Source organism: Onychostoma macrolepis, chromosome 07 (genome assembly GCF_012432095.1).
Source record: "Onychostoma macrolepis isolate SWU-2019 chromosome 07, ASM1243209v1, whole genome shotgun sequence".
In the NCBI taxonomy this organism is placed as follows: Eukaryota; Metazoa; Chordata; class Actinopteri; order Cypriniformes; family Cyprinidae; genus Onychostoma; species Onychostoma macrolepis.
The window spans coordinates 31175511-31199360 of record NC_081161.1 but is presented as its reverse complement, the minus strand read 5'-3'; the positions used below and the strand labels follow the sequence as shown (position 1 = coordinate 31199360).

Sequence of the window (23850 nt, the reverse complement as noted above, 5' to 3'; positions counted from 1 at the left end):
TTATGTGAAAGTTTGTATAAAGTGTTTATTCACTTCTGTCTGGCCCTACAGAAGCAAAGCAAAGACCGCTTTGGTTTAGAGGGAGATGAGGAGGCCACCATGTTAGAGGAATCAGTTTCTCCGAAAAAGTAAGACATGCAGAAATGTTGAGTCAGCAGTGATAAGAACCGTATTTCCTTTCAAGGTTTTGTCATTTCTTGCCAGTTGTCTTTGGAAATACTTCTGTTATCAGACCAGTACAGCATTACAGGAAACTCATGCTGGAAAAGCAACCTCATCTCAGACTCTGTTTATCTAGATTGAGCTGAGGTTACCTGTTCCACACATTGTTTCAATACTCAGCCTGTTTTAATGAGTGTAGGCGTCTTCTCTTCTTGGATGACTCCTGAGTGTTGTAGTAAGAACACAAAAACCTTTCTGGGTCATTCACTCTATCTTTATATGCTGTTTCCTCTCTGTATTTCACAGATCTACTATATTGCAGCAGCAGTTTAACCGTGTCGGACAGGCAGAGCATGGCTCTGTGGCACTGCCTGGGATTTTGAGGTCAGGTTCTGTTGGCCCAGAAACGCTGAACATGGGCACCATGCCCTCTCCACAACAACAGATCACCACTGGACAGATGCATCTTGGACATATGCCACCACTGGTGAGTCTACATATACAAATTAATCAGCAAAGTTCATAATTTGTCTAGTATTTGACCTCATATTGCACCTTGCTGTCTAGCAGCATATCAGCATCAGCCCCTACATAACGCATAGAGGTTGATCAGCAGCTGTCACAGTTTAGATCTGTTGGTGGATTAATGTGTAATTTTTGCCGTCCTTAATTGGGTGATCAGAGTGCAGCCCAACAGGCTCTCGTGGGAACCATTAACACCAGTATGCAAGCGGTGCAGCAGGCACAGTCAGACCTAGAGGAGGTGGAAGAGCTGCCACCACTTGGAGATGATATGGTGAGAAAATGCGTACATGACATTTTACTACTCACTTGTACCTATCACCACTATTCTGTTTTATTTTAGATGATATGGTGAGAAAATGCATACATGTCACTTCGCATTTACTTTCCTGTATCCATTACCAATATTTTATTTTATTTTAAATGTTATGTTATAAAGGATATAGTAAGGAAGTGCACACATCTTGCACACAATATTTGACTCTCATGTACCTATTATTTATTTTAACTTTTACATTTTTATTACCTTTTTATTTGTTTGTTTTTTGTTTTTTTCAGGCTTCTAAAATGTGGATTCAGAACAAGATGGATGAGTCCAAGCATGATATTCACTCTCAGGTGGACGCTATTACTGCTGGAACTGCCTCTGTGGTTAATCTTACTGCTGGTAAAGCCTTGACTCTATTAAAATGCATTAATTTAAGTTTAGTTTCATCTGCAATATAGTGATTTGGCTGAGTTTTGCTATTCTATCTCCCAGGGGACCCGGCAGACACGGATTATACAGCGGTAGGCTGTGCAATCACCACCATCTCCTCTAATCTGACGGAGATGTCAAAAGGTGTGAAGCTGCTGGCGGCTCTGATGGAGGATGAGGTGGGTAGTGGACAGGACCTCATGAGGGCTGCCAGGACCCTCACCGGAGCTGTATCTGACCTGCTTAAAGCTGTGGAGCCTACATCAGGAGAGGTGCGCGCAAACAATGTGCTGCGATTAATCATTATCTGTGTTGAACATTTTTCATTTTCCAAAAATGTATATACAAATGCCACTTACATTTCTGTATCATCTGTATAGTTTCATCTTGAGATACACAGATATGATTAAAATTATTATTTTCACTTTTTCTTTGGTATTCTATTTCTATTTTCTTTTGTTAAAGGCAAATGTATTTTCAGATTTTTTTTTTTTTAATTTAGTAAATGATTGTAATTTTTTTTATATTTCATTATTAACTGACTTACACTACCATCAACTCATCTTTATTCATATAGCACTTTATACATTGCAGATTGTTTCAAAGCAGCTTCACAGGAAAATAACTATCAGTGATTGTGCGGTGTGTTTTCTCATGCAGCCACGACAGATGGTTCTGACTGCAGCCGGCAGCATCGGTCAAGCCAGTGGAGATTTGCTTAGACAAATTGGAGAGAATGAAACGGACGAGCGCTTCCAGGTACACAGGTGTCTTTTAAAGAACATGATGTACATTTGTGTTTTTATCGACCTGAGTGTATGTGTACATGTGTTTCAGGATGTCTTAATGAACCTAGCTAAAGCCGTGGCTAATGCAGCAGCCATGATGGTTCTGAAGGCCAAGAATGTGGCACAGGTTTCTGAAGACAGCGTCTTGCAGAACAGGGTTATTGCAGCTGCGACCCAGTGTGCCCTCTCCACTTCCCAACTAGTGGCCTGTGCCAAGGTGGAGTTCACATGCACATGTTTCTGATCCAGATTGATTAAAAGAAAAAAAACTGTGTATAACCATTTTTGTGTTTGTGTATCAGGTTGTGAGCCCCACTATCAGCTCCCCTGTGTGTCAAGAGCAACTGATTGAAGCAGGGAAGCTGGTGGATCGTTCAGTGGAAGGTTGTGTGAAGGCCTGTCTGTCAGCTACCAGTGATGGAGAGCTTCTCAAGGCCGTCAGCGCAGCGGCTGGTATCGTCACACAAGCTCTCGGTGACCTACTCACACACGTGAGGAACTACGCCACACGCGGGGAACCCATTGGACGCTACGACCAGGCCACGGACACCATCATGACAGTTACAGAGAGTATTTTCTGCAGCATGGGTGATGCTGGTAAGATGAGTGCATCTTTTACACTACCATTCAATAGTTTGGAGTGGATAAGGCTTTTTTTAATGACTTGTAAAGTGTCCTATGCTCATCAAGACTGCATTTATTTGTTTAAATTACAGTAAAAACAGTACTATTGCAAAATATTATTACAATTTAAAATAACTGTTTTCTGTTTTAATTTATTTTAAAATGTAATTTATTCATGTGATGGCAAAGCTGAATTTTTAGCATCATTACTCAGTGTCACATAACCCTTCAGAAAATATTCTAATATGCTGATCTGGTGTTCGTGAAATATTCCTTATTGTAAATGTTAAACTGAAACTGTGATATTTTGAATATTTATTTGAAATGCGTCTTTTGTATCATTATTAATGTCTTTACTTTCACTTTTTTAACAATTTAATGTGTTCTTGCAGAATAATTGTAAAAAAAAAAAACCCTACTGACTCCAGTGTCAATACAATGACTGGTAGTCTAATTTATTTTATTTGCTTAGCTCCTCTATGCTGTGTAATAATAGAGATTTACTATTCTCCTCCGTAGGTGAGATGGTACGACAGGCACGGGTTCTTGCCCAGGCGACCTCTGACCTGGTGAATGCCATGAGATCAGATGCTGAGGTGGAGGTGGATATGAACAACTCCAAGAAGCTTCTTGCTGCTGCTAAACTGCTTGCTGATGCCACTGCTCGAATGGTTGAGGCTGCAAAGGTGGGTTAGCTAACCTAAATGTCCAATGTTCTGTACAATTAGATTAAAAAAATTTGCTGCAATTTTGCTGTAATTATGAGAAAACTGCTTGTTTTCTAACTTTTTTTTTTAATTAGCAAAAACTGTTAAAGTGCTGTCAAGTACTAATAAACTGTCAATATGCTAGTAATATGCATGCTATTAAGCAACTAGTTAATAGTGAATAGTATTCCCTAATCTAAAGTGTAAACATTTAGTTCAAATAAATGCTGTTCTTTTCAACTTTCTTTTAATCAAAGCATTCTTATGCTTGCTGTTGTTTCAAAAACCCCTAGGAAGTTTGGGGAGGCCCACTAGTGGGCCCGACCCCAGGCCCTGGTTGAGAATCACTGTCCTATACCAGTTAAATAAAATATATTAAATATAGCTCTTACAAATGCTTGAGTATTTTATAAGATTGAGACCTTTTTGCAGTAATGAAGCGTTTCCCACAAGTTATTTTGAGCATCTCTCTGTTTAGTAATCTGGGATCTAATAGACAAGCAGTAGACTTGTTACATGTCTGTGTGTGTGTTTAGGGAGCTGCTGCATATCCTGAAAATGAAGACCAGCAGCAGAAGCTCCGGGAGGCTGCAGAGGGGCTGCGTGTAGCCACAAACGCGGCTGCACAAAATGCCATTAAGAAGAAACTCATAACAAGACTGGAGGTCAGTGAATTGCTTATGATTTTGATTATGAGAGATTTTTTTAAATTTAGATAGGACTGCATGTAATCTATGCAAGGAAAATGCTACACTGATTGTCTGCTTTGTTTTTCCAGAACGCTGCTAAACAAGCTGCTGCTGCTGCAACTCAAACCATTGCAGCATCCCAGAATGCAGCAGCCTCTAACAAGAACACTGCTGCCCACCAGCAACTTGTTCAAAGCTGCAGGGTTTGTATAAGATTATTTTATTTTTATTTTATTTATTTTTTTTGAATTTCCAAACAAGTGGTAGTAATGATAGTCCTCCTGTTGTGTTTATAACTGTGTGTTTATATTCTCTGTGTTCATGTGCTTTAGGCTGTAGCTGACCATATTCCTCAGCTGGTGCAGGGAGTGAGGGGCAGTCAGGGTCAGCCAGAGGATGGTAGTGCCCAACTTGCCCTCATCATTGCCAGTCAGAACTTCCTTCAGGTAACCATCAATCCTTTCACTGATACTAACCACCTGTCACTCATCTGATAACATCACTCTTCTTTAAAAGTGCTCTTTGATTGCTAAAAAGTCTAATTCCATGTTTGTCTTCCAGCCTGGAAGTAAGATGGTGTCTTCAGCGAAGTCGTCTGTGCCGACTGTGACGGATCAGGCGGCAGCCATGCAGCTTGGGCAGTGTGCAAAGAACCTGGCCACCTGCCTGGCTGAACTCCGCACTGCTGCACAGACGGTACTGATTGTCGACTGTCGTCTCCACACATGTATTTAATGAGTAGACAATCCAAAACTGAAGACTGTCATTTACTTACCCTAGCGGCATTCCAAACCTTGATGACTTTCTTTTGTGGAACAAAAAAATATATTTTGAGAAATGTTGGTAAACATGCAGTTTCAGTTCCCATTGACTTTCACTGTATGGACAAATATACGATGGAAGTCAATGTGAACCGAAACTGTTCGGTTACCAACATTCTTCAAAATATTTTGTTCTCTGTTACAGGTTTGGATTGACATGAGGGTGAGTAAATTACAAAATGTTCATTTTTGGCTGAACTATCCCTTAATCAAATCCCGTCATGTGATATCTAGGCTCACGAGGCATGCGGCCCCATGGAGATCGACTCTGCCCTTATTGCTGTGCAGACGCTTAAGAATGAACTCCACGATGCAAAAATGTCAGCTTCCGAGGGACAGCTGAAACCTTTACCTGGGGAATCAGTGAGTTGAGACCCATTTAATATCAATGATACTATTATTTTGTAATTGACAAAATATATATTTTCAACATAGACATACTGATTATGCATTCATTTGATGTTATTTCATTTTTGTGGTTTAGTTGGAAAAATGCACTCAGGATCTGGGTGGCACATCTAAGGCTGTTGGTTCCTCAATGGCCCAACTGCTTACCTGTGCAGCACAGGGAAATGAGCATTACACAGGTAATACACACACTCTCGTATGCAACACATTTATTTGGCTAAATGGGGGCATGTCTTGCAGCTCTGTTAAGATTTTTTGGAATAAAAAAATAAACAAAATTATTCATTTTATTTATATTTGAGGATGTTTCTAGAGGTTTTGTCAAATTAAGTTAGCCTCCAGGGACTGTTTTGTTCCCTAAAATATAGCTAAACAAACAAACATATATTCTGGTTCGCACACACAGCTGTGAATTGTATGTGTTTGCAGGTGTAGCTGCCAGTGAAACTGCCCAGGCTCTTAAGACATTAGCACAGGCTGCGAGGGGTGTTGCTGCCACCTCATCAGACCCTGCTGGAGCTGCAGCCATGTTGGATTCTGCTCGCGAGGTTATGGAAGGATCAGCTAAATTAATTTCTGAAGCCAAGGAGGCACTGGTTGCTCCTGGTGATGCAGAGATACAACAGAGGCTAGCGCAGGTGAGGGGGGAAAGAGAAGAACATTAAACTAAAATCAATCATTTAACAGATGTTATTATTCAAAATATTAACTTAGAAATTAGGAAATCCACACACAGTTTATCATTGAGGATCCAGCAATTTTAGTAGTACCACAATACTGAATTTAAAAAATAAACTACCTTTGATCAATTTAAAGCATCCTTGCTGAAAGAAATATAATCTATCTATATATATATATATATATATATATATATATATATATATATATATATATATATATATATATATATATATATATATATATATATATATATATATATATATATATATATATATATATATATATATATATATATTAGTGCTGTCAAACGATTAATCACATCCAAAATAAAAGCTCTTGTTTACATGTGTATATTTATTATGTTTATATAAATACAAACATATGCATGTATATATTTAAGAAAAATTTTATGTTTATATATTAAATATATTTATATGTAATATAAAATATACGCAGAACACACACACATTATGCAAACAAAAACTTGTATTGTTTGACAGCACGATATTATATATATATTTATATGTAATATAAAATATACGAATATAAATATAGACATGTAAATACATGTCAATATTCTGAAAATATATACTGTATGTGTGTGTATTTATATATACATAATAAATATACACAGAACACACACACATTATGCAAACAAAAACTTTTATTGTTTGACAGCACAATATTTTATATATATATATATATATATATATATATATATATATATATATATATATATATATATATATATATATATATATATATATATATATATATATATAATTTGTTTTAAAACATAATTATTTAAGTTAAATATTTAGGTGTGTTGTCTTGTTTTGTGTGTTAGGTAGCAAAAGCTGTGTCCCACTCACTGAATGCATGTGTGAACTGTCTACCTGGACAAAAGGATGTTGATATGGCTCTGAAAAGCATCGGAGAAGCTAGCAAAAAACTACTTGTAGAGATGGTGAGTTACAAACAAAGACTTTTTTTTTTTTTTTTTTTTGTCATCACCCAATATGCTAAATGCTAATTCATGAAAATGCTCCACAAAAATTGTAACTTGAAAGTTTATTTTGTCCCTTAATGTACTCTCACTGTCCTCAATATAGTGCATGCTTAAATTATTGAATGTACACAGCTGAGTGTTTTGTTACTTTTTTTGTTTTTGCAGCTCCCTCCATGCAGTAAGACCTTCCAGGAGGCTCAGAGTGACCTGAACCAGACTGCTGCTGATCTGAACCAGTCTGCAGGTGATGTGGTCCATGCCTCTAGAGGGACTACTTGCCAGCTTGCAGATGCTTCTGGAAAGTTCAGTGAGGACTTTGATGAGTTTCTGGATGCTGGCATTGAGATGGCCGGCCACACCCAGGTATGATATGTGGAGCATGAACATGAAAATGTGGATATGTCTTCCTTTTCCTGAAATAATAAGTCATATTTGGTTGTTAAGAGTAAGGATGATCAAATACAAGTGATTGGGAATTTGAAGAACATCTCAATGGCCTCCAGTAAGCTGCTGTTGGCTGCCAAGTCTTTATCTGTGGACCCTGCAGCAGGCAGTGCAAAGAACCTGCTCGCTGCTGCTGCCAGGTACTTCACGCCATGTTTATTTATGCATGTTTTATATGTGCTGTTGTTTCTGTCTTTTTACCTTCTCTCTCACTGCGTGTTTATTCAGAACGGTGACTGACAGCATCAATCAGCTGATTACGCTGTGTACCCAGAATGCCCCAGGACAGAGGGAATGTGACAATGCTCTGAGAGAGCTTGAGGTATTATACAATGCATACAGTGCACACTATTAAGTAATTTGTTTTAATATTTGAAAAAAAATTCTTTTTTGTGAGTTACAGGCTGTTAGGGGACTGCTAGATAACCAAAATGAGCCAGTCAATGATCTCTCCTACTTTGACTGCATTGAAAGTGTCATGGAGAACTCTAAGGTAACAGAAACATAACTATTATTGGAGGTTTATTTACTGTCTATTTACTTGGAATACTATCAGGATTTTTATAGCAAATGTTTATTCAGTACTGGTACAAGCAAATAAACATTTTACATGTTATTTGAGCTCTAAATCAGCATATTAGAATGATTTCTGAAGGATCACGTGACACTGAAGTCTGGAGTAATGGCTGGTGAAAATTTAGCTTTGCCATCACAGAAATAAATTAAATTTCAAACTATAATAAAATAGAAAATGGTTGTTCTAAATTGCAAAAATGTTTCACAATATTACTGTTTTACTCTATTTATGATCAAATAAATGCAGCCTTGGTGAGCGTAAGAGACTTTTTTTATTTTTATTTTTCCCAAAAACATTAAAAAGTCTTACATACACCACACTTTTGAATGGTAGTGTATATTATTACAAAAGTGCATAATGCAGATTTTAGTATAAGCATTTCAAGTATGGATCTCACATACTAAATGGGCAAAACTGCTGTTATGATGCTGAACAGCAATATTCATTTAGCCTGTTGATACAGTTAAATATTGATGCATATCATTAGATGATAACCGATCTGTTAACCACCTCTTTCTGATATATAGATTCTCGGTGAGTCTATGGCCGGGATTTCTCATAACTGCAAGACAGGAGATGTTCCTGCATTTGGAGACTGTGTGGGTGGAGCCTCTAAAGCTCTGTGTGGTCTTACCGAAGCAGCTGGACAGGTAAGACACTACCCACTCTGCCCTTTAATGTCATAATTTGTTCACAACCATTAAACATTTTCTTTATGTATGTATCAATCATACTTGTTTTTTGATGTGTCTCTAGGCTGCTTACCTGGTGGGTGTGTCTGACCCCAACAGTCAAGCTGGACATCCAGGCTTAGTAGATCCTATCCAGTTCGCTCGTGCTAATCAGGCAATCCAGATGGCTTGCCAAAATCTTGTTGACCCAGACAGTAGTCCTTCCCAGGTAGTGTCAGACATTAGGCATGTAGTGTTTGGAATTGAGCCCAAAACTTGTCTTTCTGCAACATCCTCATCTGCACTTTTAAGGCCAAAATATTAATATGTGCATGTTGCAGGTGCTCTCAGCTGCCACCATTGTTGCTAAACACACCTCAGCGCTGTGTAATGCTTGCCGACTGGCCTCTTCTAAGACTGCAAACCCTGTGGCTAAAAGACACTTCGTGCAGTCAGCCAAAGAAGTGGCCAACAGCACAGCCAGCCTAGTCAAAACAATCAAGGTTAAACCACTTCTCTTTATACATTAATCCAACTTTTATCCACTCCAGTGACATCAAATGATTGTTCTCTAACATCATTTTCTAACATTTACCTCTTCTCTCCCACCATAGGCTTTGGATGGAGATTTCTCTGAGGAAAACCGTGAGAAATGTCGTGTTGCCACAGCGCCACTCATTGAAGCTGTTGACAGTCTGACCACGTTTGCTTCCAATCCAGAGTTTGCTAGTGTTCCTGCACAGATAAGTAGAGAGGTACGAGGTTCTTCTTCATTGGATTGTTACTTATGATTGTGTCCTCGTTACTCATATTTATGTTTTTCTACTCACAATTTAGGGTTCTGCTGCACAGGATCCAATCATCCACTCGGCACGCACCATGCTTGATAGCTCCACCCACCTTTTGAAGACAGCTAGGTCATTGGTTATGAACCCCAAAGATCCACCCACATGGTCATTACTGGCGAGCCATTCACGCACCGTGTCGGACTCCATCAAGAGCCTCATTACTGCTATCAGGTAACACGCATATAGTCACAGTTTTGTAGTTTGTATGAGACCCGCAGAATAGAAATGAGCTACTATGAATGTGATTTTTTTGGGGTTTTTGTTTGTTTGTTTGTTTTGTTTTTTACAATAACTTGTGTTCATGTGATTGATGTTACAGGGATAAAGCCCCTGGCCAGAAGGAATGTGACTCAGCCATTGATAATATCAATAAATGCATTCGAGATATTGAGCAGGCTTCTCTTGCAGCTGTCAGCCAAAATCTTCCACGTAGAGATGAAGTTTCATCTGAGGTAAATGTGTGTTTATACTGCAGCTACTGGGTATTTTCCCCCTCTTTATTTTCTTGTTCTTGTATGTTTTTCTGGAAAATCGACAAATTAATGTAGAAACAACATAACGATGTTACATTTTAAATTATATTTTCTTTTAGTGGCATCTTTTTACAATGAATGAAGGCAAGTATAGCTGATACTGATGCCTCTGATGCATGGATCTTTTCCTATTTCTGATAATGAATACATATAAAATGAGTAATTATCGCCATAACATAACAGTAACATTTAAAGCCATAATTTTTAACACTTATTTGGGAGAACATAAATTAACTTTTAATTTTAAGTGTTTTTAAATTGATCTCTATGTCCATTATAATAAATGTCACATTTAGTGAATTTAATATGGTGCCTATTTTGTAATTATATAGTATAATGATGTTTCTGTCTTCGTCAGTGTCAGCTCTCTCTGTTTGAAAGAACTGTTGGTTCATTTTTCCCCACACTTTGTTTTGTGCATTTGTTTTCACGATAAATCAGAAAATTACGAGTTAAATCTTCTGTAACCAATATTTTTATGTGAGGATCAGAAAATTACAGTGGGTTTTCTAACCAGGAGTCCTTAACCATTATTGTACATTTCAGGCTTTGCAGGAGCAGTTAACATCATCTGTTCAGGAGGTGGGTCATCTGATTGAGCCGATTTCCACAGCAGCAAAAGGAGAAGCAGCCCAGCTGGGTCATAAGGTGACTAAAATTGCCTTTACAGTCTAAAATTAATTGTCATATAGTTTTCAACCCTAATGCATGCCATATTTAACTCAAACCTGCGTCTGTCCCTCAGGTCTCTCAGCTGGTCAGTTACTTCACTCCTCTCGTCTCCGCCTCTATGGGCATGGCTTCCAAAATCTTGGATCATCAGCAGCAGATGAACATTCTGGATCAGACCAAGACTCTTGCTGAGTCTGCTCTACAAATGCTGTACGCTGCCAAAGAAGGTGGTGGAAACCCAAAGGTACTTCTCTTTCATTCATTCAAATTTGAGGGTTTCTTCATAGAAAATTTCAGTCTTTTAGCAAATTCATTAACTCATTTGTCTTCAGGCGGCTCATACCCATGATGCCATAGCAGAAGCTGCACAGTTGATGAGGGAAGCTGTTGATGACCTCTTGCTGACCCTGAATGAAGCTGCTAGTGAAGTTGGCATGGTCAGCGGCATGGTGGATTCGATTGCTGATGCCATGGGCAAGGTAATAACCCTGCCTTAATACACATTGTAATTCCATTTAGTTGAAAATAATTGACATTTTAAGTATTTTAAATGATTTAAAACATTTCAGTGGTCCTGTCATTCTGTAGTTAGGTGAAGGTACCCCACCAGAACCAGAAGGTTCATTTGTAGAATATCAGACCACCATGGTGAGATACTCCAAAGCTATTGCTGTCAGTGCACAGGAGATGGTAAGCAATCATAATTTTCTACACATAGTGTTTCATATATTTCTTTATATCATAAATATTTGTTTATGGACTTTGGTGTCTAATTACACTGTATCCCTTCATACTCTCCCTCAGATCACTAAATCAGTGAGTGCTCCGGAGGATCTGGGCAGTTTGGCCTCTCACGTCACTGCAGACTACAGTCAGCTTGCAGTTCAGGGACGTCTGGCTGCTGCTACTGCTGAACCAGAGGAGGTGACTGAGATATAGATGCATGGTCTCTCTGTATTTCTCTTTCACACACACACACACACATGCTGACCCCTGTGTTTATTGGTGATTGTAGATCGGGTTCCAGATAAAGACACGAGTGCAGGAACTGGGGCATGGCTGTATTGTGCTCGTTCAGAAGGCTGGAGCGCTGCAGATCAGTCCATCTGACTCGTTCACAAAGAGAGAACTTATTGAGTGTGCACGTGCTGTCACAGAGAAGGTATTAAAATGCAGAACTCATAAAATTCAATTATATGCTTTTCATACAGCTTCCTGTCAATGAGTTCTTGGTGTTTTCTGTTTAATTGTCAAAATCTGCATATAGTAGAAGTGTTTTTTTTTTTTTTTTTTAATGCGAGTTTGTTTTCTGTAGGTGTCTATGGTGCTTTCGGCATTGCAAGCCGGTAATAAGGGCACTCAAGCCTGTATCACTGCTGCCAGTGCTGTATCAGGCATCATCGCTGACCTGGACACCACCATCATGTTTGCTTCTGCTGGCACACTCAATGCTGAGAACGATTCAGACTCCTTCGCTGATCACAGGTACAGTGGGGTTACAGTACAATAGGGTGCAATAGGGTTCATTTACAGTTTCCAGTCATTTGTGATGCCCTGAAATAAAAATGATTGGCCTGTTGGTGGCACTTGAGCTTCATTTAACCAACAATGATAGTTTCGTCAAATGGTTAACAGTATATCAATATGCAGTATGTAAATAGGAGTAAATTAAACACTACTTACAATTAATGAGACTACCTCTACTCTAGCAATTTCAGGTTTGTTAAAAAAAAAAAAAACAGACAGTGGCTATGTAGTTTCAACTGATTTATAAATAAAATACCATGAGCGGAAAATACCATCCCACTTCACATTGTCCAATGATATTTGAGCTTGGTTTTGCACACACAATATTGACCACAATATTATTGTTGATAACTGTTGAGAGAGAGAGGCAGTTTTGGTTAATTTTGGAAAAAGGGCAGGGGCTTGAGGCCCTAAGCACCCCCCCATTGCACATGCCTGATGTCTAACCTGCTTAAGTTATTAAATAATTGGATATTAAATATAGAATTCATTTTTATATTGAATTTCTATTTTATTTACTTAATTTATATATTGAATTTATACATACATTTGATATATTTTATATATTGAATTTCTATTTAATTTGCTTATTTTATATATTGAATTTATTTATGTATTTTCTATATTGAATTTTTGTATACATAATTGGTTTTATTGCTTGAGATGAAAGAGACCAGGGAGTGATACTAGAAACATGGAACAGCACAGGAGATTGGTTACCAGAGAAATGTCAAATATACTATTTAACAGTAAAAAAAACAAAAAACCCAGAATGCTACAATTGACTAATCAGAATCACATATTAAAGAGTAATGCTAATAAATGTGCCTAAGCAAGAAGGCAGCATATGAAATCGTTTTTATGTACATAAGCATTATAATAAAACTTTTACTACTTCAATTGTCTCTCTTTGTTTTTAGGGAGAATATTCTGAAGACAGCCAAAGCACTGGTGGAGGACACCAAGAACCTTGTTTCAGGTGCAGCATCAAGTCAAGAGAAGCTGGCCCAGGCTGCCCAGTCTTCTGCCAAAACCATCACACAGCTCACAGATGTAGTGAAATTAGGAGCAGCCAGCATAGGCCCGGATGACCCGGAAACACAGGTGAGAGCCATGGAGAAAGTGATGAGGACAGATGAGAAGTCAAACAAAGGGATTTACCAGCACCCGCTCGTAGGTCATCTCTCTGGAATGCACATGTGTTATTGTCATTCATCTCCTCGTAGGTGGTGCTGATCAACGCAGTGAAGGATGTTGCTAAAGCTTTAGCTGAGCTCATTAGTGCCACCAAGTGTGCGGCAGGAAAAGCAGCAGATGACCCCTCCATGTTCCAGCTCAAGAGTGCGGCCAAGGTATGACTGTCAAAAACACCTCTGCATAACATAAATATTATTCTCCCTTTTCCACATTCTCTGTCATACCTCAACTTGGTAAGAAACACTCCATCTAGAAAATTAGCTGTTATAAATTTGTCTCTGAAACTGTAATCTCCCAGTTGTCCTTCAGAAATCTGGCTGCACGGATGGAAATGTCTCCTAACTCAGATATGAGTAAAAGTGTTCTGGTGAGAAGCTCATTCCAGTGTGTGCCATTAATCAGATTAATTATTAATGAGAAAATTAATGTTTTCTTCTCCATCTACTATCATTCTCATTGCACACTGAGTCCCAAATATTGATGAATAAAATGAACTACATGCTCTATTAATAGCATAGTTCTGCATGAGTTTGGATTCATTCATTTTTAGTATTAAAAAAAAGGTGATTTTACCAGTTTGACCTTAGATCAGTGTTATTTTAGTATCCTGTACTGTTTTAAATATTTATTTATATTTTGGCTTTTATTTTCATATTTTGCATAGTCATTTTGTTTATATAAATATCTAGAGCGAGAGAGGTTTCTGGTGTATTTTTCATTTAATATATTAATTTAATTTAATTAAATTTTTATTTCAGCTTTATTTCAGTCAGTGAAAACCACAAAACCAGTCTTAAGTCGCTGGGGTATATTAGTAGCAATAGCCAAAAATACATTGTATATGTCAAAATTATTGATTTTTTTTTTTTTATGCCAAAAATCATTAGGATATTAAGTAAAGATCATGTTCCATGAAGATATTTTGTAAATTTCTTACCGTAAATGTATCAACTTCATTTTTGATTAGTAATATGCATTGCTAAGAACTTCATTTGGACAACTTTAAAGGCGATTTTCTCAATATTTGGATTTTTTTGCACCCTCAGATTCCAGATTTTCAAATAGTTGTATCTCGGCCAAATACTGTCCGATCCTAACAAACCATACATCAATGGAAAGCTTATTTATCCAAATATTTTATAGCTTTGGATGACACTTATGACTGGTTTTGTGGTCCAGGGTCACACATATGTGTAAGAATATATTTACATATATTTACGGTAAGAAATTTACAAAATATCTTCATGGAACATGATCTTTACTTAATGTCCTAATGATTTTTGGCATAAAAGAAAAATGGATCATTTTGACCCATACAATGTATTTTTGGCTGTTGCTACAAATATACCCCAGACTGGTTTTGTGGTCCAGGGTCACACATGTCTTTATAAATTGAGAAGATAGGAGAAAATAAGTTGTCTATAAATTGCTGGTTTCCAAAGGCAGACGTTTGCAATAGTGAACTTTGCCATCAAATGTTCTTCTGTAAAAGTTCAACTAATGGTGACACTGGGAGTGGTTTTCTCAGAAGTGAAATGTAAATGTATGCCTTACGTCTGTGTGTTCAGGTTATGGTAACTAATGTAACATCCTTACTGAAAACGGTGAAGGCAGTGGAGGATGAGGCTTCAAGAGGAACCAGAGCTTTGGAAGCCACTATCGAGTGCATCAGACAGGAACTCACAGTAAGTTGAACACACAAGAAAAGGGTGTAAGCGCATAATTTTTTTTATTGTGTTAATCATCAATTCTTTAAACTGCCCTTAATTTTGACCTGTGTACAAATCTTGCTTAAATATAGACAAAGTTGTGACGAAGCTGAATGTAAAACATTTAAACTAACAATTGTGTCATCATCAGGTGTTTCAGTCTAGAGTAGCCCCTGTGAAATCAACCACTCCTGAAGAGTTCATTCGCACGACGAAGGGCATCACCACAGCAACTGCCAAAGCTGTTGCAGCAGGAAATTCTGCCAGACAGGAAGATGTCATCTCCACAGCAAACCTCAGCCGCAAGGTCATAGTCGATATGCTGACCACATGCAAGGTGTGTGCATATACTTGCTTTCTGCCTGTGTCCCTCCATGCTTCATCATCGGTGGATTATCAAATGTGTTTTTGGTGCACATAATGGACTCTAATATCTTTCCCTCAGCAAGCGGCGTATCATGAGGAAGTGAGTGACGAGGTCAGGAGCAGAGCTCTATTATACGGCACTGAATGTACCAATGGATATATAGAGCTCCTTGAACATGTCCTACAGGTACAAACACAGTCATTTACACACAATGAATCTGCATGGTGCTTTGATGGTGCTTTTGTTCAGGATTGGTCTTAAAGGGGTCATGTGATGTTGCTAAAAAGAACATTATTTGGTGTAATGCAATGTGTTTACGTGGTTTGAGGTTAAAAAACCCCCATTATTTTCCACATACTGTACATTATTGTTGCTCCTCTATGCTCCGCCTTTCTGAAACCTGATTTTTACAAAGCTCATCGTTCTGAGAAGCGAGGTGTGCTCTGATTGGCCAGCTATCCAGTGTGTTGTGATTGGCCGAATACCTCAAGCGTGTGACGGAAATGTTACACCCCTTACCGTATTGTGATACTCGAATATTTGCATTGAACTGTTCTGGAGCAGTGTTGTAAATACAACTTAACAACTGATTTTTAGTTGTGTACTCATTTGGAAGGCCAAACAAAGTACTTTTGCTTTCACAACGAAACACACAGCGTCTCCAGGACATGGCGCCGGCGCCATGCACAAACAGCTTGTAACACTCCAAAGACAAAGGAAAACACGAAATTGCATCATATGACCCCTTTAACCAGAACTGTTTATGTTCATATATTTATTTCAGGTCTTACAAAAGCCAGCAGGTGACCAGAAACCGAAATTGGCGATGTTTTCTAAAAAGGTTGCTGCAGCCGTCACTGAACTGATTCAAACAGCGGAGGCAATGAAAGGTAAGAGAGATTTTGTGACGCACACCTTCACTAAGACACAAACGTGTTCACTCTGTGTACTTTGGGGATACTTTGGACTTACTGTGCTGAGTAAAGTTTCCTATTTTTCCTGTCTCGCTTAAGATGAGGGTGAGTACCGTAAGATGCCAGTACAAAATAATTCCATCTTTCCGGTCTTCATTTTGAACATTTTCTTATTTAACCACATTTGTGTCTTGTTCATTTGTTTTGTGGCATTTCATTTGTGTTCAGCACTGTGACTAAATTAATTACTCTCTGGCTTGCTTTGTTTTAAAAAACACCATTAATTTGTTTTTGTTTTTATTCAGCTGACACACATTCAGTTATTGCAGCATGCCGCCCATGTATTGGTTCCAGGCCTTGCCAAACATTAGTTAATTGTGTGTATTGTGTGTTTAGGCACTGAGTGGGTCGACCCTGAGGATCCCACTGTGATCGCCGAAACTGAGTTATTGGGAGCTGCAGCCTCAATCGAAGCAGCAGCCAAGAAACTTGAGCAGCTCAAACCAAGAGCCAAACCAAAGGTAATGTACATGCTTAATACACTCTTTTATGACTACGCTAAATTGATGGATTGTAAAGGCACTGTGCGGTGCTCTGTAATACTTGCAATTATGTGTAATGAAATGTATAAACGCTAGTGGTCAAAGGTTTAGAATAATTACGATTTTGTAATGTTTTTGAAAAAAGTCTCTTATGCTCACCAAAGCTGCATTTTAATATATACAATTTATTCCTGTGATGGAGAAGCTGAATTTTCAGCAGCCATTACTTCAGTCTTCAGTGTCACTTGAACCTTCAGGATTCATTAAGAATTTATTTTGATTTTAATTTTCAATTAAATGTAATGGACCTCAATAGTTTTTACTGCAACCTTAGTGAGCATAAGAGACATTCAAAAACATCAAAAAAAAATTATAGAATGTTTCCAGTTGTGTATTTGTTTGTTAATTATATATTATGATTACCACAACTATATACAGGCTAACACAGGGAGCCAATTTCTTATTAACTCTTCAAGATGTTACAACTGCATTTTTCATGATATTTTGATTTTTGTTTGCAGCAAGCTGATGAGAATTTAGACTTTGAAGGGCAGATACTTGAGGCAGCCAAATCTATCGCTGCAGCCACCAGTGCTCTTGTAAAATCCGCTTCAGCAGCTCAGCGAGAACTCGTAGCCCAGGGCAAGGTAAGAAAATATAGTGTGAGCTGCAAAAAATGTTTATTAATCAGTCCGTAAAAAATGATTATTTATAGCAACCGTTTTTTTTTTTTAGTTTTTCATTTACTCAGTTTTACCCATTTTTTTTTTCCTTCCTGAAGGTGGGAGCCATCCCTGCTAATGCTGTGGATGATGGACAGTGGTCCCAAGGGCTAATATCTGCTGTAAGTCCTCAAGGATTAAAAAGTGCGGTTAAAATGTCATGTCATTCCTTTATGACTTCTCTGTTTGTTCACTGTTACAGGCACGCATGGTTGCCGCAGCCACCAGTAACCTCTGTGAGGCAGCGAATGCATCAGTCCAAGGTCATGCCAGTGAAGAAAAGCTCATCTCTTCTGCCAAACAAGTGGCTGCTTCCACTGCACAGCTGCTGGTGGCGTGCAAGGTTAAAGCTGAGCAGGATTCAGAGGCTATGAGGAGGCTACAGGTATATACGGTTACATAAAGAAAAATACTGAATTCATTCTGATATTTTAAATGGTAACTGCACTGTACAAGTTCACATATAAACATTACTGCCTTCATTGAACATGAATTTCGTAGGCACATTTCTTGAACTACTTATGTGTTATCTGCAGGCTGCAGGCAATGCTGTGAAACGGGCCTCTGACAGTCTGGTTCGAGCTGCCCAGAAAGCTGCTTTCAACAAGGCGGATGATGATAATGTGGTGGTCAAGACCAGGTTTGTTGGAGGAATTGCTCAGGTAAGATTCTATCAATGGTTAATTTGATAATAATTTGATAATAATTAGTTAATAATAATAATAATAAATGTATTGTTATTAAAATAATATTATTGAAATAATTATTTTATTTTTGTTGTTGTTAATAATAATAATAAATATATTTATATAGACAATGAACTGTGTAAATATGCAATGTAATACAAAAATACTCAGAATAAGTCTAAAATGCATCTTCAGGTCATTTTTATTGCTGCTTAAATGATTTTATAATAATAATAATAATAGCAATAATAATACTTGTTTCTTTTTCTTCTTTGTTTTATTAATATTATTATCAATGGATGGATGGATAATTAATAAATAAATAAATGTATGTAGACAACAAAATGTGCTATGTAACCAAAAAAACCCCACTCAGAATATCTTTTAAATGCATCTTCATAATTTGATCTTTCTGACTGCCCGTACATTTGTAACGATGAAAGAAACCTCAGATACTTTGATCTCCTGAGAAACAGCCAGTACAAACTTAGAGACACCCCTTCCCTTCTGTCCATTTGTTTCTTTTTAAATCCCTTCACCCATCCTTCCTTCTGCTCAGTCTGCTCAAAATGATTACATGAAAATACCAATGCAAGTGAACTAACAGTCAAGTCTGGTATCATTTGACATGTCTCAGTGCGACTGGTACAATGGTCTCATTTCTACAGAAGTAAACTAAAAGGTAATAAAGATTTGAAGATTTTAGAGATATTTTACTAACTGCAATAGGTGTGCAAATTACCTTCTGTTCCCTTTGAGGTGTAAATGCAAATTCCAATTTTAGTACATGCCTCCATTTGGGGGATGTTTTATCTTGGTTTTTGTATTTAACGGATTGCAGCAAAAGGGTTGGGGCCTTCTGTAGTCAGAATGAGCCCATGGTATACGAAGTGTGTTCACACACTTCATACTATGTATTTTTCTCAAGTCAGGTATGCATATTTCTCTCAGATTCATCTTTGAGATTTTGATGTCTTTGCAATTGTAATTGACATAATACATATTTACCTGACTAATAATAAATTGTTACATTTGATTTTATTCTGTTTTACTCTGTAATTATTGACTCTAGTAGATTACGATGTATCCTTGTTACCGCATTTCCGGCGTCAGGTTAGTAACGGACTAAAATTCAGTTGAAATGGAGCATAGGGCACACCAACTGTATCTTTAGAGATCCGGCTAACACTTGGTATTAGTTCAAGTGTACTTAGATTGTAAGGGCTTATAGTGAATTTCCATTTAGGTCAACTGAATGTTGTTTGACCAGCCTAAATAGGGTGAGCCTAACCTCTGTTTATTGTAATATTATGTAAGTGTACATGGGGAAACCATGGCATGACCATACCAAAGCTACTATCAGGGAAAGTAATGTTGGTCGGCTTATATCTACAGTAGTGGTCGTGACCTCTGACTAGAAATAATGTTGCTTTATTCAAGTGTGTACAAATCTATGGGGGCTAATAACCAAGACTGACGAGAATGTGACCGTAAGATACGCTAACGGCTGAAGCGATATCTTTGAGCGACATGAGCACCCGAATGAACGAATACAATAATATTAAAGAATAAATAGAATAATCAGATGTCTAATAATGATAACAATTGTCATTCTAACCCAAATGCGAGGTCATTATAAAATGGAGTCAGATTAGATAATAAAATGGAGTCAGATTTGAATTTAACCCAAATTTAATAACTTTGCGTGCTGAAAAGACCGAACACGCAGGAAACCTTCATCCACCATTGGATACCTTCTTTGGGCCAAGAGCGTGGACCTTACACATTTTTTTTAATTAATTAATTATTATAGAGGACTAAAAATTGTAAAAACATTTTGTATTTTAAGATTATACTCTCCCATATTGGCTTTATTCAGTTCATATTTCATTTGTGCTGTGCTTTGTTTGGCGCAGATTATTGCTGCTCAGGAGGAGATGTTGAGGAAGGAGAGGGAGCTGGAAGAGGCCCGTAAGAAGCTGGCACAGATCAGACAACAGCAGTACAAGTTCCTGCCAAGTGAACTCAGAGAGGATGAGGACTGAACAGATCAAATTTCCACTGTTTGATTTTTGCCTTCAGGACACTGATGAATTTCTCTATAGTGCAGTCCATATGACACCTACTGAACTGATGAAGGGTTATTGATTCAGTTGACTGGATTGTGAATTTTTAAATATTTAAACTCTTGAACGTTTCAAACAACGACCGTCTTGTCTCTTTAACCGTGAATGTGTTCATGCCTCCTCCACACCCTCCTGAAGAAGCTTCGAATTTCTGGCATGAATCTGAACTTGTGAATGTGTGCATGAAGATTTTGGAAGCACATTACCGTGTGCTCAGAACAGCCTGGATTACACTTTTGGGATCACAGTGTTGAGGAAGAACTAAATGAACTCCGTTCGATCTCAGTCATTTAAAATAAAGCATTTATAGGGTTTCAAACAAGGTGCAGACTTTAATGCTTCCATCATTTAAAGTCGAGAAGAAAAGAAACCTGATTGTTAGAGACTCCAGTTGAATGTTTAACATTTGTACATTTGTAATGGTGAGATACATTTTTTTATGCTTCACTTTCATTGCTTCGAAGTTCACCAAGTATACAAATAAAAGATATTTATGTAGACAAACAAATGTACGTAAATGTGCGATGTAAAACAAAACCACTCAAAATAAGAGTCTAAAATGCATCATCTCCAGTGAATTTTTCTTTCTGCCCATACGCTTTATGAGAATGTAATGACTGGATGTAGTAATTGATGGATTAAATCTAGATAATCAGGAAACCATAATAACCTCAGAAGATCTGTGGAATTTCCACCTCTAACCCCTTAGAACTGACGTTATACCACAGCAAAATATTTCTTACAAAGATGAAATCCATATACTGAATGTATATTCGACTCTAATAGAATCGCTCCTATTGTTGTTTTGGGCACAAGGATGTACGTTTAAAAGAACATGGCTAAATGAATGTTGCACTTCACTTTATGTAGAGCCAGACATACTTTAAGAGTGACTTTTCTTCTCATACTGAAATGACTGGCCACTGCAGTATTTTACAGTGCTGTTTGTAGCTGCTTTTATTTTCTCTTCATTATATCTCTAAAGCCTCTAAACCATTTGATGCTGGTATGATTTTCAGATTTTTAGCCTTATGCTCTATAGTGTTTCACTTTTATGCTTGTAATTTGGTCATATGCAACCCTGGAAATCTGTTCTCAGTGCTTTATTGCTTTGCCACAGCAACTCTTCTGTCTCTGGCTTTATGTACATTTCGTTTCAGTGCCTTAGTTTATCACTGTCAAATGAACATATCAGTTCTCTGACTGTAGGAGACAAGATCAGGTGTTTATATTCTGGCTTGCATTCACCATAGTGTGTGTGTGTGTGTCGAAGCTGAGTTGCTGCTAATCTGTTACTACTTTTGTGCTCTATGATGCTCAGAGTTGGAATGGTACGAGTTGGTAATTACTACAGCAAGTCATTGTCATAAAGTGGCCTGTGAAACTCACTTTAAGCAGTTCCCCCTTTAGATCTTCCTGGAAAGTGTCTGTCTGCTTCATGTTGCTGTAAATGTATATGGCTTATATACAAATGTACGACTGTATGTTAAGACGGCACACTTTTGTACTGCATTTCTTGTGCATGCTCCATTACATTTAATGGCAGAGTTGGAGAATGATCAATGTTGCCAGCTCATGCATTGTGTAGACTAGTATAGAAATCTAAAATATTGAGAAAGTCCTGAAAGTGACTCCACATTTTGAGAAAACCAATTGATTTTGTTTATTTGTGGGTGTCTTTGAATGATTGCCTGTAAGAACATTGCAGTAAATCAAGTTATACATGTAAAGCTTCTGCCTATATGGAAGAACATTTTAACTTAAAATAAAGGGTTTCAAAGTATAGTTCTCTTCACATGATGTTCATATGGAATGTTTTTCTTGTACCTTTGACCTGAAAGTGAATTGGCAATGAAACTGTATGGTATAATGCTGGTTGTGCACTGAACGGTGTTGGAGAGTTAACTATCACCAGTTCTTATTTTTAATGTTTCCTCGTATGTGGTATATTAGAGAATTAACTCTCACAAAAAAAAAAAAAAAAAAAAATTATCCTTCATTTGATTAAAGTTGTATATTACAAAAACAATTGGGCCTCAGGTACCTGTCACTTTCTTTATCCTCTTTAATCATTTTGAATGTGGTTAATTTGTACAATAATAATAGTGTATTAATACTTTGTTGATAGCATTATTATTATTATTTGTGTTGATAATTTTAATTCATAGAGTTTACATTTTTAAACACACTCCAAGATGTAAATAGATATAGGAAAATATACTGAGAAGTGTAGTATAATAAAAAATTAGTAGTGACGTTGTAAAAAGTGGTATTATAAAATAATTTAAAATATGTTCGAAAATAAGTTCACTTAAAGGAAAATAAAATATGCAAGTTCAGTAATAGTTCTGAGGCAAGGAGTAATAAGCTAGCAAGCTTGACTTTGGATTAATGTTCTACACCGTCATCTGTAAATTTACGCAGTCTCAATTTAGAAGGTTATAAATCTCTAAGATGCCAAATAGAATCAACTTTGCCTTGTATGTACCCTCTCCCCTTCTTCCACATATGCTTTGTGATATTTACATACATCTAAAAGAGGTACATCTCAGTGATTTGTAAAAGTGACTGACACAAACATTGTCTCGCCCATTTAGAGCATGTGCTCAGTGTCCTGTTTCTGTCTGCTGTTTTGCTGTTATTCTGAGCTATTCTTTACGATTGTGAACTGAGATGAGTAATCTGCCACTCTAGATCAACTCAATATGACAGTACTGCATTAGGTTCGGGCTGACTGCTCCTTTAAGACACTGGCATGGGGGTAGGGCAGAGGTGGTATGTCTTAGTCAGCATGAGGGTATGGGGCTATATTGGGTGGGATCACATACTCGAGGAGGTGCTAATTTTAGTCCCCTGTGGGGAGATGGTCATAGCAGATATGCATGTTTAAAGATTTACAGTTGGTACAATTAGAGTTGCAATTGCTTTGGCAAGTAGAACTGTCAAATTTCCTCAAACGGTAGATGTTTTCAAACAGAAGTTTCAAGCATTAGACAGTCTGTATAACATGCATGGGAGAGGAGAAGATGGTGAGAAGTACACACATTGTGTATGGTTATGTTATATGTGTAATACTTACTCTGCCAACATAATGGAGTTTATGGCTGTTTAATTCCATTACACCGTAACAGCAGCTCTGCTCTCTCCACCACACATACTTTAATCTTGGATCTCAGTAAACAGAATATAACCTAGCATATCAATTTT

The 23850-nt window shown here is 37.5% G+C and overlaps 1 protein-coding gene across 4 annotated transcripts in view; it reads left to right on the top strand.

Annotated features, from left to right (window-relative positions):
• The window catches only part of tln2a (talin 2a), a 53406-nt gene extending 30781 nt beyond the window's left edge, over nucleotides 1-22625 (top strand). For 3 of the 4 annotated variants that reach the window (XM_058782014.1, XM_058782015.1, XM_058782016.1), the window contains 45 exons: nucleotides 52-128; nucleotides 469-649; nucleotides 845-958; nucleotides 1243-1351; nucleotides 1445-1653; nucleotides 2042-2386; nucleotides 2472-2766; nucleotides 3313-3479; nucleotides 4037-4165; nucleotides 4279-4392; nucleotides 4522-4635; nucleotides 4751-4885; nucleotides 5245-5373; nucleotides 5495-5597; nucleotides 5848-6056; nucleotides 6947-7066; nucleotides 7274-7471; nucleotides 7553-7692; nucleotides 7781-7874; nucleotides 7956-8045; nucleotides 8657-8779; nucleotides 8886-9029; nucleotides 9142-9303; nucleotides 9415-9555; nucleotides 9638-9819; nucleotides 9968-10100; nucleotides 10728-10829; nucleotides 10927-11097; nucleotides 11186-11332; nucleotides 11442-11543; nucleotides 11658-11777; nucleotides 11869-12015; nucleotides 12169-12338; nucleotides 13301-13484; nucleotides 13607-13732; nucleotides 15146-15262; nucleotides 15438-15623; nucleotides 15732-15839; nucleotides 16438-16543; nucleotides 16964-17088; nucleotides 17631-17756; nucleotides 17891-17953; nucleotides 18034-18216; nucleotides 18368-18493; nucleotides 20434-22625. In XM_058782014.1, coding sequence (XP_058637997.1) covers nucleotides 52-128; nucleotides 469-649; nucleotides 845-958; nucleotides 1243-1351; nucleotides 1445-1653; nucleotides 2042-2386; nucleotides 2472-2766; nucleotides 3313-3479; nucleotides 4037-4165; nucleotides 4279-4392; nucleotides 4522-4635; nucleotides 4751-4885; nucleotides 5245-5373; nucleotides 5495-5597; nucleotides 5848-6056; nucleotides 6947-7066; nucleotides 7274-7471; nucleotides 7553-7692; nucleotides 7781-7874; nucleotides 7956-8045; nucleotides 8657-8779; nucleotides 8886-9029; nucleotides 9142-9303; nucleotides 9415-9555; nucleotides 9638-9819; nucleotides 9968-10100; nucleotides 10728-10829; nucleotides 10927-11097; nucleotides 11186-11332; nucleotides 11442-11543; nucleotides 11658-11777; nucleotides 11869-12015; nucleotides 12169-12338; nucleotides 13301-13484; nucleotides 13607-13732; nucleotides 15146-15262; nucleotides 15438-15623; nucleotides 15732-15839; nucleotides 16438-16543; nucleotides 16964-17088; nucleotides 17631-17756; nucleotides 17891-17953; nucleotides 18034-18216; nucleotides 18368-18493; nucleotides 20434-20562 — 6495 coding nt within the window. In that variant the 3' untranslated portion in view covers nucleotides 20563-22625. The remainder of the gene's footprint in view (nucleotides 1-51; nucleotides 129-468; nucleotides 650-844; nucleotides 959-1242; nucleotides 1352-1444; nucleotides 1654-2041; nucleotides 2387-2471; nucleotides 2767-3312; nucleotides 3480-4036; nucleotides 4166-4278; nucleotides 4393-4521; nucleotides 4636-4750; nucleotides 4886-5244; nucleotides 5374-5494; nucleotides 5598-5847; nucleotides 6057-6946; nucleotides 7067-7273; nucleotides 7472-7552; nucleotides 7693-7780; nucleotides 7875-7955; nucleotides 8046-8656; nucleotides 8780-8885; nucleotides 9030-9141; nucleotides 9304-9414; nucleotides 9556-9637; nucleotides 9820-9967; nucleotides 10101-10727; nucleotides 10830-10926; nucleotides 11098-11185; nucleotides 11333-11441; nucleotides 11544-11657; nucleotides 11778-11868; nucleotides 12016-12168; nucleotides 12339-13300; nucleotides 13485-13606; nucleotides 13733-15145; nucleotides 15263-15437; nucleotides 15624-15731; nucleotides 15840-16437; nucleotides 16544-16963; nucleotides 17089-17630; nucleotides 17757-17890; nucleotides 17954-18033; nucleotides 18217-18367; nucleotides 18494-20433) is intronic. The other variant, XM_058782017.1, reaches the window with a different exon arrangement.
• Nucleotides 22626-23850: the final 1225 nt, after the last annotated feature.